General features: G+C 43.0%; 1 protein-coding gene across 2 annotated transcripts in view; it reads right to left on the bottom strand.

The window, feature by feature from the left end:
• Positions 1-1,569: 1,569 nt before the first annotated feature.
• Positions 1,570-12,824, bottom strand: part of LOC124032291 (myosin light polypeptide 6-like) — a 14,403-nt gene continuing 3,148 nt past the window's right edge. Inside the window, exons 1-6 of one of the 2 annotated variants that reach the window (XM_046344561.1) lie at positions 12,401-12,556; positions 11,937-11,964; positions 8,511-8,654; positions 5,881-6,054; positions 4,295-4,372; positions 1,570-2,327 (exon numbers count right to left, since the gene is read on the bottom strand). In XM_046344561.1, the coding sequence (XP_046200517.1) occupies positions 2,299-2,327; positions 4,295-4,372; positions 5,881-6,054; positions 8,511-8,654; positions 11,937-11,964; positions 12,401-12,541 (594 nt within the window). In that variant the 5' untranslated portion in view covers positions 12,542-12,556 and the 3' untranslated portion in view covers positions 1,570-2,298. Of the gene's footprint in view, positions 2,328-4,294; positions 4,373-5,880; positions 6,055-8,510; positions 8,655-11,659; positions 11,688-11,936; positions 11,965-12,400; positions 12,557-12,824 lie in introns of those variants that run through there. The other variant, XM_046344560.1, reaches the window with a different exon arrangement.

Raw genomic sequence — 12,824 nt, 5'->3', positions numbered from 1 at the left:
GAGTTGAAATGTACACCATAAGCAGTTTATTGATTAGTTAGAGTTGAAATGTACACCATAAGCAGTTTATTGATTAGTTAGAGTTGAAATGTACACCGTAAGCAGTTTATTGATTAGTTAGTTGAAATGTACACCATAAGCAGTTTATTGATTAGTTAGAGTTGAAATGTACACCATAGGCAGTTTATTGATTAGTTAAAGTTGAAATGTACACCATAAGCAGTTTATTGAATAGTTAGAGTTGAAATGTACACCATAAGCAGTTTATTGATTAGTTAGAGTTGAAATGTACACCATAAGCAGTTTATTGTACTGGAATTGTATCAAGTCAGCCCCATGCATCATTCTGTCACTTTAAACCAATATCTAAGCCTCATAATGAAGGGGAATGACCATTTACATTAATTATATGGAGAATTTACAAACTTCAATTGTTAGTGTCTAAATGTAACTTAATTGAAATCTTGAATTTGTAGCTTCACAATGTCAAAAAAATCTGAATGTGTGCTTATCCAAGATCACATGTGTGTGAGACTGTGCCCAGCCTCCTTGCTTGGTCTCTTCAGTAGTCCTGACAGACAGATTCCAGTGTAAAGTTAATTGGTGGAGGAGGGTATGAGGCAGGTTGCACTGAGGCCATTAGAGATTCCCCTGTCGAATGCAGAGGATAACACACACACACAAATAGCAGGATTCAAATAATCAATAGACTTCACTTCCAACCAACCAACACACAGGCATGCACGTAAACACACACTCAGTAATTAGAGGACAACCTATTCACCACTTGGGTATGATACCTTACACACACGTACTCCGATAGCTCTGGTGGTACCTAATGAGTGCAAGAAGCGACTGGTTGTGAGGGGAATTAGGAAAAGGTCAGGAAGCGTGGAGTGGAATCTGTCTCGACACACTAAGCAACATAAAATACAGGATTCTACCGGGCAGTTCCATGTTCCAGTCTAGAACACTGTCATACAGTTAGTGCCGTGTTCCAGTCTAGAACACTGTCATACAGGATCACACAGACTGCCAATTACAGACTGTACAAGTTGAATATAAGAATCAGTGCCAAGAAAGGTTGAAGAGGTTCTAAAATACATGAAATCTCTTAGTGTTATAGAATGAATCAAACACTGGTCATAAGACAACTGTATAAAAGTATAGAAAAGTGTTACATGAAGTGAACAGCAGTCCCACTGAGTTAGAGCATACCTTCAGCTACAATGAAGTCATTAAGCCACTATTCAAAAGCAGACTTAGAATTGGTCAATAAAAGGAGTTTGTATAGTTACTGCCCATCATGAATTAAACACACAGTACAAGTTGCCATGGTGTGCCAAGTATGAAGTGTCTTTTTGCCAAAATAGACATCACTGCCCTCTTGTGTCCAGCTAATATAATGCAACACATTTCTGAACACAAAACACTAGTTTAGTGACGATCTTTTAAAACAGATATTTGTGGAAGTAAAATGATTTGACCACAAATATCCATAGCTGATTAAGTTCATCCAGTCAAATCATGTTCTTAGAAGTTTAAAGTTAGTTAGAAAAAAAAAACTACTTTCAGTTTTCAAAAATATTTTATTTGAATGCTGCAACAAAAAAGGGAGAAAACAAAATAAAACAAATCCACTGAACATTGCATTTGTACATCAGCATGATTGTATGGCTTCATATACATATTGACTAACAAATTGCATAGCAATAGGAAGGGAGACATTACCAGCCAAAGCAGGACGTCGCTAGCCTGGTCTCAGATCACTTTGTGCCGTCTTGCCAACTACATGGCTGTCAATGTCATGCCAATGACAGAGTTGGCAAGACAGCACATACAGGTCTGGGACCCAGGCTAACAGTAATAGGTAATTGGTCACCCACCACAACGCGGTCCCTTCCCACTGACTCAGCTAAGCAATGTATTGTATCACAATAATCATTGTCCAAGTGTAGGTATTAAGTAGCCTGGTCCCAAGACATCAAACAGATCTGGAACCAGATTGAATTGTTTGTATCTGGGAATGTTATTGCAGGTCACGCCAGCAGCACACAAGCATCTAGTTACATGCAAGTTGGTCTTATTCTTAATTGAAAGAGCCCAGGCCATTAACATAGCTCAGGTCAACATAGCTCGGGTCACCATGGTCTGAACGTGGGACTGTAAAGGACATGAAGACATAATACGATAAAGGGACCAGGCAGGAGGAGAGGGATGGAAGCTAGTTGAATATGTAACAGAAATAAACAGGGTGAAATAAACTAACAAAGAAAAAGGAATGTTTCTTCTTAATCGTCAACCGCTCATGACCATCCGGACGAGTTCTGTGACGAGAGAGAAAGAGATGAGACCGAGAGAGGGAGAGAGATGACAGCCCTCATTTTGACATCAGCACAGACAACTTCCAGGATGACTGTTTCAGACAACGTGTGGAGCGATCGATAGGGCAGGAGAATTCAATTCTGGATGAGTCGTCAGGCAAGATACAGATCAGGGGGTAGACAGATGGGGCGCTAAAGTACAGGGAGATTTTAGCTACAACGTCATTGTAACTGGTCTACTATGAGAAACATGGTCCAAATGAGCAAAATTATACAATTATGTAACGACATAATGTGTAAAGTATGAAATGGGGTTTCCACAAACTCCACGGCAAACCAAGGCCTATTTTGGTCCCGCAAAGGTGGTCAAATTACATTATCATTATCTAGCAAGATCTGAACACCAAGAAAAACAAACTCTCGCTCAGCATGTACAGGTGAAGTCAGAAGTTTAAACACACTTAAGTTGGAGTCATTAAAACTCATTTTTCAACCACTCCACTAATTTCTTGTTAACAAACAAATTAACAAAACAAAGTCAAGGTATTGGAGTGGCCATCAAAGCCCTGACCTCAATCCTATAGAACATTGTGGGCAGAACTGAAAAAGTGTGTGCTAACAAGGAGGCCTACAAACCTAACTCGGTTACACCAGCTCTGTCAGGAGGAATGGGCCAAAATTCACTCAAATTATTGTGGGAAGCTTGTGGAAGACTACCTGAAACGTTTGCCCCAAGTTAAACAATTTAAAGACAATGCTACCAAATACTAATTGAGTGCATGTAAACTTCTTACCCCACTAGGAATGTGATGAAATAAATAAATATATAATTCTCTCTACTATTATTCTGGCATTTCACATTCTTAAAATAAAGTGGTGATCCTAACTGACCTAAGACCGGGAATTTTTACTAGAATGAAATGTCAGGAATTGTGAAAAACAGAGTTTAAATGTATTTGGCTGAGGTGTATGTAAACTTCTGACTTCAAAATGTACAAACTATCCCTCTAAAAAAAAAGAAAAAAAGAGGGAATCTCAATTGTATTTCCTTGATTCCAGTCTCCTCAAAAAACATTGGAAGAGAAGGTCCAAGGTGAGCGGACACGAGGAATCAAGAATCTCAGTCCACCATGAGTCAAAAGCTCAAGTTCAGACCACACAACATCGCTCTCACCAGGCTTTCCCACTGCAAGAGCTTTTATATTTGGCAAAAAAAACTTGAACAGCTTGATACTACCAAAAGGGACCCTAGATCAGGAGACAAATTCTTACTTTGATTAATAGACAGTGTGGTACAGTAATGCAAGGACGAGCTGTGACTAACAATTTACACCCAGAGTTGATGTTGGGTTACTGTCTTCTAAGAGCTAGTGTGTTCTGTTCTAGCGGGTAGTTTAGAAGACTAAGCAGGACAGCCTAGGTAGAGCACGGTCATACCCTCTGCAGCCTGACCCGTGGAGAAAGTTACACAACATGTTACAAACTCTTTGTATTCACATTCTGGTCCGATCACCCAACAAGACATTGTGTTGTATTCTAGTACCACCTCAGTCCAGGTCTTCAGCTGACCGTTTCATCAGTACACAATACCAATATGACTACTCAACCGTTAATGCAGACATTACAATAGTTGTGCATTTAAGTAGGCTCTAAAACAGCTATGTTTGCATATTCATTCTGGTACACACTGTAGCCCAGCAAGCTCCCCCTGACAGCTTCTATAGTACTCTACATGACCTATCCACACACAGCAAGGAAACATGTACTGTCATGCAAGGGCAGTGGTCCATAACCAGATGAGCTCACTGGGTTGCACTTAGGTGTTACTTACTGAAGAGGTGTAGTAGTAGCGGTGGTGTAAGGGTTTAGGGTGGTGGGATCATTACATCACATGAACCTAGTCCAGTTATAGCTCATCCTGTTGTCTCCTATCTGCGTCCATCATTCTGTTTTTACTCTTTCCCCCTCACCTTCATAGTTGATACAGCCATTAGCGTCCTCGTGTCCAGTAAGAAGTGTCTCTACCTCCTCCTCCGTCATCTTCTCCCCTGAAAGACAAAGTTTTAAAAAGCAGGGAAAATATACACAACCAGAAGTATGTGGACACCTGCTCGACAAACAACTCATTCCAAAATCACGTGCATTAATGGAGTTGGTCACCCCTTTGCAGCCTCCACTCTTCTGGGAATGCTTTCCACTAGATGTTGGAACATTGTTGATAGGACTTGCCTCTATTCAGCCACAAGAGCATTAGTCAGGTCGGGGCACTGATGTTGGGCAATTAGGCCTGGCTCGCAGTCAGCCTTCCGATTCATCCCAAAGGTGTTTGTTGGGGTTGAGGTCTGGGCTCTGTGCTGGCCAGTCAACTAAACTGTTCCCACAAAGTTGGAAGCACAGAATTGTCTAGAATGACATTGTATGCTGTAGCGGTAAGGGGCCTTGCCCAAACCATGAAAAACAGTCCTAGACCATTATATTCCTCCTCCACCAAACTTCAGTTGGCAACATGCATTGGGGCAGGTAGCGTTTTCCTGGCATCCGCCAAACAAGAATTTGTCTGTCGGACTGCCAGACGGGGAAGATTGATTCATCACTCCGGAGAACCAGTTTCCACTGATCCAGATTCCAATGGCGGCGAGCTTTACACCACTCCAGCCGACGCTTGGCATTGCGCATAGTGATCTTAAGCTTCTATGCGGCTGCTCGTCCATGGAAACACATTTCATGAAGCTCCCGACGAACAGTTATTGTGCTGACGTTGCTTCCAGAGGCAGTTTGGAACTCGGTAGTGAGTGTTGCAACCGAGGACAGAGGATTTTTACACAGCATGTGCTTCAGCAATCAGCAGTCCCGTTCTGTGAGCTTGCGTGGCCTACCACTTCGCGGCTGAGCCGTTGTTGCTCCTAGACGTTTTCGCTTCAAAATAACAGCACTTACAGTTGACCGTGGCAGTTCAAGCAGGGCAGAAATTTGAGTTGGAAAGGTGGCATCCTATGACTGTGCCACGTTGAATGTCAACTGAGCTCTTCAGTAAAGCCATTCCACTGCCAATGGCGACTGCATGGCTGTGTGCTCGGTGTTATACACCTGTCAGCAACAGGTATGGCTGAAATAGCCAAATCTACTAATTTGAAGGGGTGTCCACATACTTTTGTGTATATATAGGGAATATGACATTTAGCAGCCAATTTTATCCAAAGGGACTTGCAGTCATGAGCGCTTATATTTTTTACGTATGGGTGGTACAGGGAATCAAACCCACTATCCTGGCATTGTAAGAGCCATGCTCTGACAACAGAGCTACAGAAGACAATGTGTAGTGGTGTTCAGTTTGAAAATAACCTTTTACCAGAAAATGTCTGGTTCATGTTACATATTTGTGTTGTGATAAACTGAATCGATTCAGAGGAGTCAACCTTGCAGTATATTTTGGCAATCATTTTTAGAGTCAACTTCCAAATTAGATTATTTTGATCAGTGATTTAAATCTTGTGGATAAAAACACACATTGTAAAAAGATATTTCATATCTGAAAGAGTAAAAGAACGTAACTAACCAAGTGTGGTGAGGACGTGCCGTAACTCTGCCCCCATTACAGTCCCGTTGCCCTCCTTATCGAAGACACGCAGTCCCTCAACAAAATCCTCAAAGGAGCCCTGGTCCTTATTCTTAGCGATGGCCTGCAGCATAGGAAGGAACTGCTCAAAGTCGAGCATCTTGTGGTTCATCTCTGAAAAAATGTAAATGGAGGAAATGGATGAATTGATGATATGAATATACACGGGTATACACCTCACAACCGTTTTAACCCATGAGTCGTCACTGGACAAAAGGTGGTCAGTGCACCTGATAAGGCCCTTGCTTGTGAAAATTGGAAGAACCCAAATCCAAGCAAGTTCTGGTAGAGACATATAGGGGTCAGTAAAGGTTGGCTGTACAAACTAACTCATGTAGACATCAGAGAGCACAACCTAAAAACACTTCCTGTTTCTTTTTCTTGTAAAAGCTAATTATATGATTTGAGATTCTCAGGGATGCATCGGTGCAATCAGTAAGACACAATAAAATAGTTAAAAATATAAAACCGCAACATGTAAAAAGTTGTGGTCCCATGTTTCATGAGCCGAAATAAAAATGCCAGAAATGTTCCATATGCACAAAAAGCTTATTGTGCTCAAATTGCTTTATATCCCTGTTAGTGAGCATTTCTCCTTCGCCAAGATGATATGCCACACTTGTCAGGTGAATGGATTAAGAAGCTGATTAAACAGCATGATCATTATGTAACAGTATAACTTTAGACAGTCCCTTCGCCCATACCCGGGCGCGAACCAGGGACCCTCTGCACACAACAGTCACCCTCGAAGCATCGTTACCCATCACTCCACAAAAGCCGCGGCCCTTGAAGTAGTTCCCCTTGCTCTGCAAGGTCTCAGAGCAGGTGACGTCACAGATTGAAACGCCATTTAGCGCGCACCGCTAACTAACCTAGCCGTTTCACATCCGTTACACTTACACCTTGTTCTGGGGACAATAAAAGACTACAGCGGGCTCAAATGTTGAGGGAGTGTGCAATTGGCATGCTGACTGCAAGTGTAACAGATGTGAAATGGCTAGCTAGTTTGCGGGATGCGCACTAATAGCATTTCAATTGGTGACGACACTCTGCTCCGAGACCTTGAAGTAGTTGTTTCCCCTTGCTTCGCAAGGGCTGGGGCTTTTGTGGCGCGATGGGTAATGATGTTTTGTGGGTGTCAGTTGATGTGTGCAGAGGGTCCCTGGTTTGAGCCCAGGTAGGGGCGAGGAGAGGGACGGAAGCTATACGGTTACGTTTTTAAAATATATTTTACCTTTATTTAACTAGGCAAGTCAGTCAAGAACAAATTCTTATTTACAATGACGGCCTGGGAACAGATTTTTACCTGGTCAGCTCGGGGATTCGATCCAGCAACATTTCAGTTACTGGCCCAACCACTAGGCAATCCAGCTCATAAAGTTATACATATATAGATAGGAGCTACCGAATGTCAGGTTTGGTGATTCTGGACAAGCGAATGTGAACGAGACATTGTGCAAATGAACAAAGTTTTGACACGTGCTCGTCTGAAGGAAGAACAGTACTGGCTCTGGAGCAGCATGTGTACATGCTGTGTCTGGGTGGAGTCTGGAGTCGCTAGGGCAACGGGCTTGTCTGCTCTGAGAAGACGGGGGGGGGGAGCAGACAGGCCAGAACAGAGGAGAAAAAAATGCAAGGGAATCAAGCTGCAGTGGCAGCTGTATAGATGACTCATCCAAAGGGCTTTGACTTCTTAAACACGGCAGAAAGCTAACAATATGATGCCCCGTCACCTTATTAATTCAGCCACTTACTTAGATAACAAGTTAGTTAACACGACCCCTAGGTTTAACGCAGAATTCTTCCTTTTTCAAGCAGAAAAAAGACGCATAGAAATATCTTGCTGTGTTTTGCAAACAGATATTAAAATGCTTATTACAATTTGTTTGGCATCAAACAAATTTTGTGCTTCAGTTGCACTTCTTCACTCGATGATAATTTACCAAAGGGCATTCTACTTCTGTGTAGCCAGTCTACTTTTATCCAGTAAAAAGCAAGATGAACTTTAAACAAAAACAATAAGAAATGTAGTTGTAGTTTAAGGTAAACATTAGAAATATGATGGCAATGCATAGTTTTTGCAAAACAAATACCTTGCTTTTTCATTGTAAGCTCATTTACGTGTGTGGCTGCTAGCCGAATAGAACTACACTTTGTTGTCATCTGATGACAATGAAGCTATTTTCTGCCAAATGTGTTGCAGTAATGCATCTTCTGTGAAGGAAAACTATAGTTACACGTCCCTGATCACTCTATTGAAGCCAAAAAACACACTTGACTTTCAAGATAAAAGCGACCCTTGTCAATACACAACTGGACTCAACCTGCTACCTGCTTCTCCCGTTGTGCTCTTTACTAACAAACGTGTGACTGGTTCAACTGTTCTGGGGAACTACAATAAGCTTCATAATGTAAAATAATGTGATGGGGGAAATGGAGAATGCAATCTGCTTCATCTCCTAACTGCAGGTAATTACTTAAAAAGTAGCTACAAATAGTTCAATGTTCTGAAAAACATCAAATTGTTTCAACAGTACACAGTATACCTCCCAAGCCTAATTGTATCTCACCTTCAGCATTGGGGTTGCCCAGGACCTTGAGGACCTCAGAGTTGACAGGATTCTGTCCCAACGCCCTCATGACATCACCACACTGACTGTAGCTGATCTTTCCATCACCGGTTCTGTCGAAGAGGAGGAAGGCCTCCTTAAACTCTGGAGGAGGGAGACAAAAGGAAAGGTGAGTGTCTGTCTGTATGACCATCCCTTTTCCTCAATGCCTCACCTCCCTCAAAGCTCATTGGAGGAAGGCCTCCTTAAACTCTGGAGGAGGGAGACAAAAGGAAAGGTGAGTGTCTGTCTGTATGACCATCCCTTTTCCTCAATGCCTCACCTCCCTCAAAGCTCATTGGAGGAAGGCCATTGGAGGAAGGCCTCCTTAAACTCTGGAGGGAGAGAAAAGGAAAGGTGAGTGTCTGTCTGTATGACCATCCCTTTTCCTCAATGCCTCACCTCCCTCAAAGCTCATTGGAGGAAGGCCTCCTTAAACTCTGGAGGGAGAGAAAAGGAAAGGTGAGTGTCTGTCTGTATGACCATCCCTTTTCCTCAATGCCTCACCTCCCTCAAAGCTCATTGGAGGAAGGCCTCCTTAAACTCTGGAGGAGGGAGACAAAAGGAAAGGTGAGTGTCTGTCTGTATGACCATCCCTTTTCCTCAATGCCTCACCTCCCTCAAAGCTCATTGGAGGAAGGCCTCCTTAAACTCTGGAGGAGGGAGAGAAAAGGAAAGGTGAGTGTCTGTCTGTATGACCATCCCTTTTCCTCAATGCCTCACCTCCCTCAAAGCTCATTGGAGGAAGGCCTCCTTAAACTCTGGAGGAGGGAGAGAAAAGGAAAGGTGAGTGTCTGTCTGTATGACCATCCCTTTTCCTCAATGCCTCACCTCCCTCAAAGCTCATTGGAGGAAGGCCTCCTTAAACTCTGGAGGAGGGAGACAAAAGGAAAGGTGAGTGTCTGTCTGTATGACCATCCCTTTTCCTCAATGCCTCACCTCCCTCAAAGCTCATTGGAGGAAGGCCTCCTTAAACTCTGGAGGAGGGAGAGAAAAGGAAAGGTGAGTGTCTGTCTGTATGACCATCCCTTTTCCTCAATGCCTCACCTCCCTCAAAGCTCATTGGAGGAAGGCCTCCTTAAACTCTGGAGGAGGGAGAGAAAAGGAAAGGTGAGTGTCTGTCTGTATGACCATCCCTTTTCCTCAATGCCTCACCTCCCTCAAAGCTCATTGGAGGAAGGCCTCCTTAAACTCTGGAGGAGGGAGAGAAAAGGAAAGGTGAGTGTCTGTCTGTATGACCATCCCTTTTCCTCAATGCCTCACCTCCCTCAAAGCTCATTGGAGGAAGGCCAATGGAGGATCATCTCTAATGAGAGAGGTGAGGATTAGAGGGGAAATGAGTGAGTGTATAAAAGATGTTAAAATGGCTAAGAGGGGAAAAAACAGCAAACATGTTGGAAACTGATAAAGTAGGAGATAGATTGAATGGTGCAAAAGAAAATATGTCCTAGAGCCCAACAACTGATAATGTGCATCACTTCATAGTTTTAGCTAAAATAACTGGTTAGCTAGCACACACACACACACACACCTTTGTTCACCAGGTATGTCACTTTACATTAATGTAAATGTCTCTACCCAGGATAATAGGGTCCATTGTTAAGGTTAATTGAGTTCAGGGACACAGATTGGTTGGGGGGGGGGGCAACCTCAGATGCCATTCTATTAAAAAAAATATAAACACACACTTTAATAGATCCTACTTCCCTTCAGGACAGGTCTATGAAATATCCCTTCAGGACAGGTCTATGAAATATCCCTTCAGGACAGGTCTATGAAATATCCCTTCAGGACAGGTCTATGAAATATCAGGTCTATGAAATATCCCTTCAGGACAGGTCTATGAAATATCCCTTCAGGACAGGTCTATGGAATATCCCTTCAGGACAGGTCTATGGAATATCCCTTCAGGACAGGTCTATGGAATATCCCTTCAGGACAGGTCTATGGAATATCCCTTCAGGACAGGTCTATGAAATATCCCTTCAGGACAGGTCTATGGAATATCCCTTCAGGACAGGTCTATGGAATATCCCTTCAGGACAGGTCTATGGAATATCCCTTCAGGACAGGTCTATGGAATATCCCTTCAGGACAGGTCTATGGAATATCCCTTCAGGACAGGTCTATGGAATATCCCTTCAGGACAGGTCTATGGAATATCCCTTCAGGACAGGTCTATGGAATATCCCTTCAGGACAGGTCTATGGAATATCCCTTCAGGACAGGTCTATGGAATATCCCTTCAGGACAGGTCTATGGAATATCCCTTCAGGACAGGTCTATGGAATATCCCTTCAGGACAGGTCTATGGAATATCCCTTCAGGACAGGTCTATGGAATATCCCTTCAGGACAGGTCTATGGAATATCCCTTCAGGACAGGTCTATGGAATATCCCTTCAGGACAGGTCTATGGAATATCCCTTCAGGACCCTAGGAGGCAGACAACACTGGTATGTTGTGGAACTTTTTCCTGTTGTCAGGAATGTGCCAGCCTCTTCACTCCTGGCCCGCTGAGTTCCATTTCCCAACACCATATAAAGGTAGTGGAGGAGAGTGGGAGGGAGAGCTGTATTATGCCAACAATTATTAAACAAGCCAGGGAGGAGAGAGAAGACAATCTACTGGTCTGTTTCTAACTCCACAAAAGGAAAGGTAACAGTCCAGGGGATAAGCTAGTTTAGATAGCATGGAAATGTTTGTGGTACATGGGAATGGTACAACTGGGAATGCATGCAGTTTGATGCAAACGCACTACTAACTAGTATACGGTATGCAAAAGGTGGATTCTCTGTCTATAGATATGCACCTACACGAGGAGCCGATTACTACCTCACATACTAGACTTGAGCTTACTAACACGGATAGAAAGTCTGCTTATAGCCATTTTATTCCCAACTATTGACTGGGGGAAAAAACAAACAGGAAATAGACATGACAACAGCCTAAACTCACTAAGTGTCTTGAAATATAGCAGTGACACTGTACTTGTAGGCCATCCATGGTGTGCCTACCGCAACTGTATCAGACCAACATGCCTTTCAACACTGTTAGATTAAGGTCCCAGATTTAAGGGCCAAATGTTAGGGTCCTTCACCAATGACTCACCGTGTATTTGATCCAGGTTAAACTCAATCTGGAAAGAACAATCAGTTGCATATGGAGTTTGAGAAAACACAGAGGAAGAGAAAGGAAATAGTGGCAACTTTGCTACAATAGAGGAATGACAGACACGGCATAAAGCAGATGAGTCAGACGAGCAAGAAAGAATCATTAAAGTGGCATCTGTCTGGCAGCATGCAAGAGTTGGTATAGTTAAAGTTTTGGGAAAGTAACTAGCTACCGTAGTTAGCTAGCTAATCTAGCGAACTAGTTTGTAACTCACCCATGATTTGATCTTCTGAGAAGTCAGACTGTTCAAAGAAAGATTAAGTTAGCTATGATGTTGCTCAACCCTGTGGGCAAGGACCAGTGGTTGCTAGTTAACCCAGGCTAACTAAAGTTAGCTAACTTGACAGACAACTTTCTATCACACCCTTACCTAGTTAGGAACTATCTACTAGTCAGTAAGAGAAAGACTAACACCTGTGGGACAGTTGGAGACAGAGGTAATTACAGTTACTGGTATATCAACGAGCTAGGGTTACTACTATACAGTAATGGCAAGTAGCTAACCTTGGCTAGCTACGATAACGCTAACTTGCTGGTTCTGCTCAATCAAACTGGCTAGATAGCAAGTAAAATGAACAACTTCTTATCTAGTTCGACAAACAATTCCGAAATGAGAATACCATTTCGAGTAGATAACTAACTAACTAACTATTTAATCAAGGTTATTGAAGAACCCACCATATCTGTAGATGTTCGAGTGTGTGGAAGATGTCGGGAGGTGGAGGAATGTGACAGGTCGGAGGGGAGTGAAATATCAACTAAAGCCGCGTTCAAAACCATTGGGAACTCAGGAACTCGAAGATCTCTGACTTCCGACATCAGTGCATTCAAGACAACTGGGAACTCGGAAACAAACGATCTCCGACTTAGGTTGAAACGGTAATTCAACTCGGAATTCCTCTTTCTAGCACTCCCACTTTCCGTCCTGAAGAGCACTGACGTATTGATTTGACCTCTTATTTATCCGAGTTCCCAGTCATGAAAGCACCATAGCACAGCTCCAGCGGTGTTCATTTCGCGTCATAGCTCTGTGCTGCATCTGCACTGTGCGCATAACCTTGGACAGTGCAGCGTTGGAGTGGCCTGTCCATGGTAACACTGT

The sequence above is a fragment of the Oncorhynchus gorbuscha genome, linkage group LG03 (genome assembly GCF_021184085.1).
Source record: "Oncorhynchus gorbuscha isolate QuinsamMale2020 ecotype Even-year linkage group LG03, OgorEven_v1.0, whole genome shotgun sequence".
NCBI classification, from domain to species: Eukaryota; Metazoa; Chordata; class Actinopteri; order Salmoniformes; family Salmonidae; genus Oncorhynchus; species Oncorhynchus gorbuscha.
Note: the sequence above shows the minus strand (reverse complement) of the source record. Positions and strands in the feature narration are given on the sequence as shown.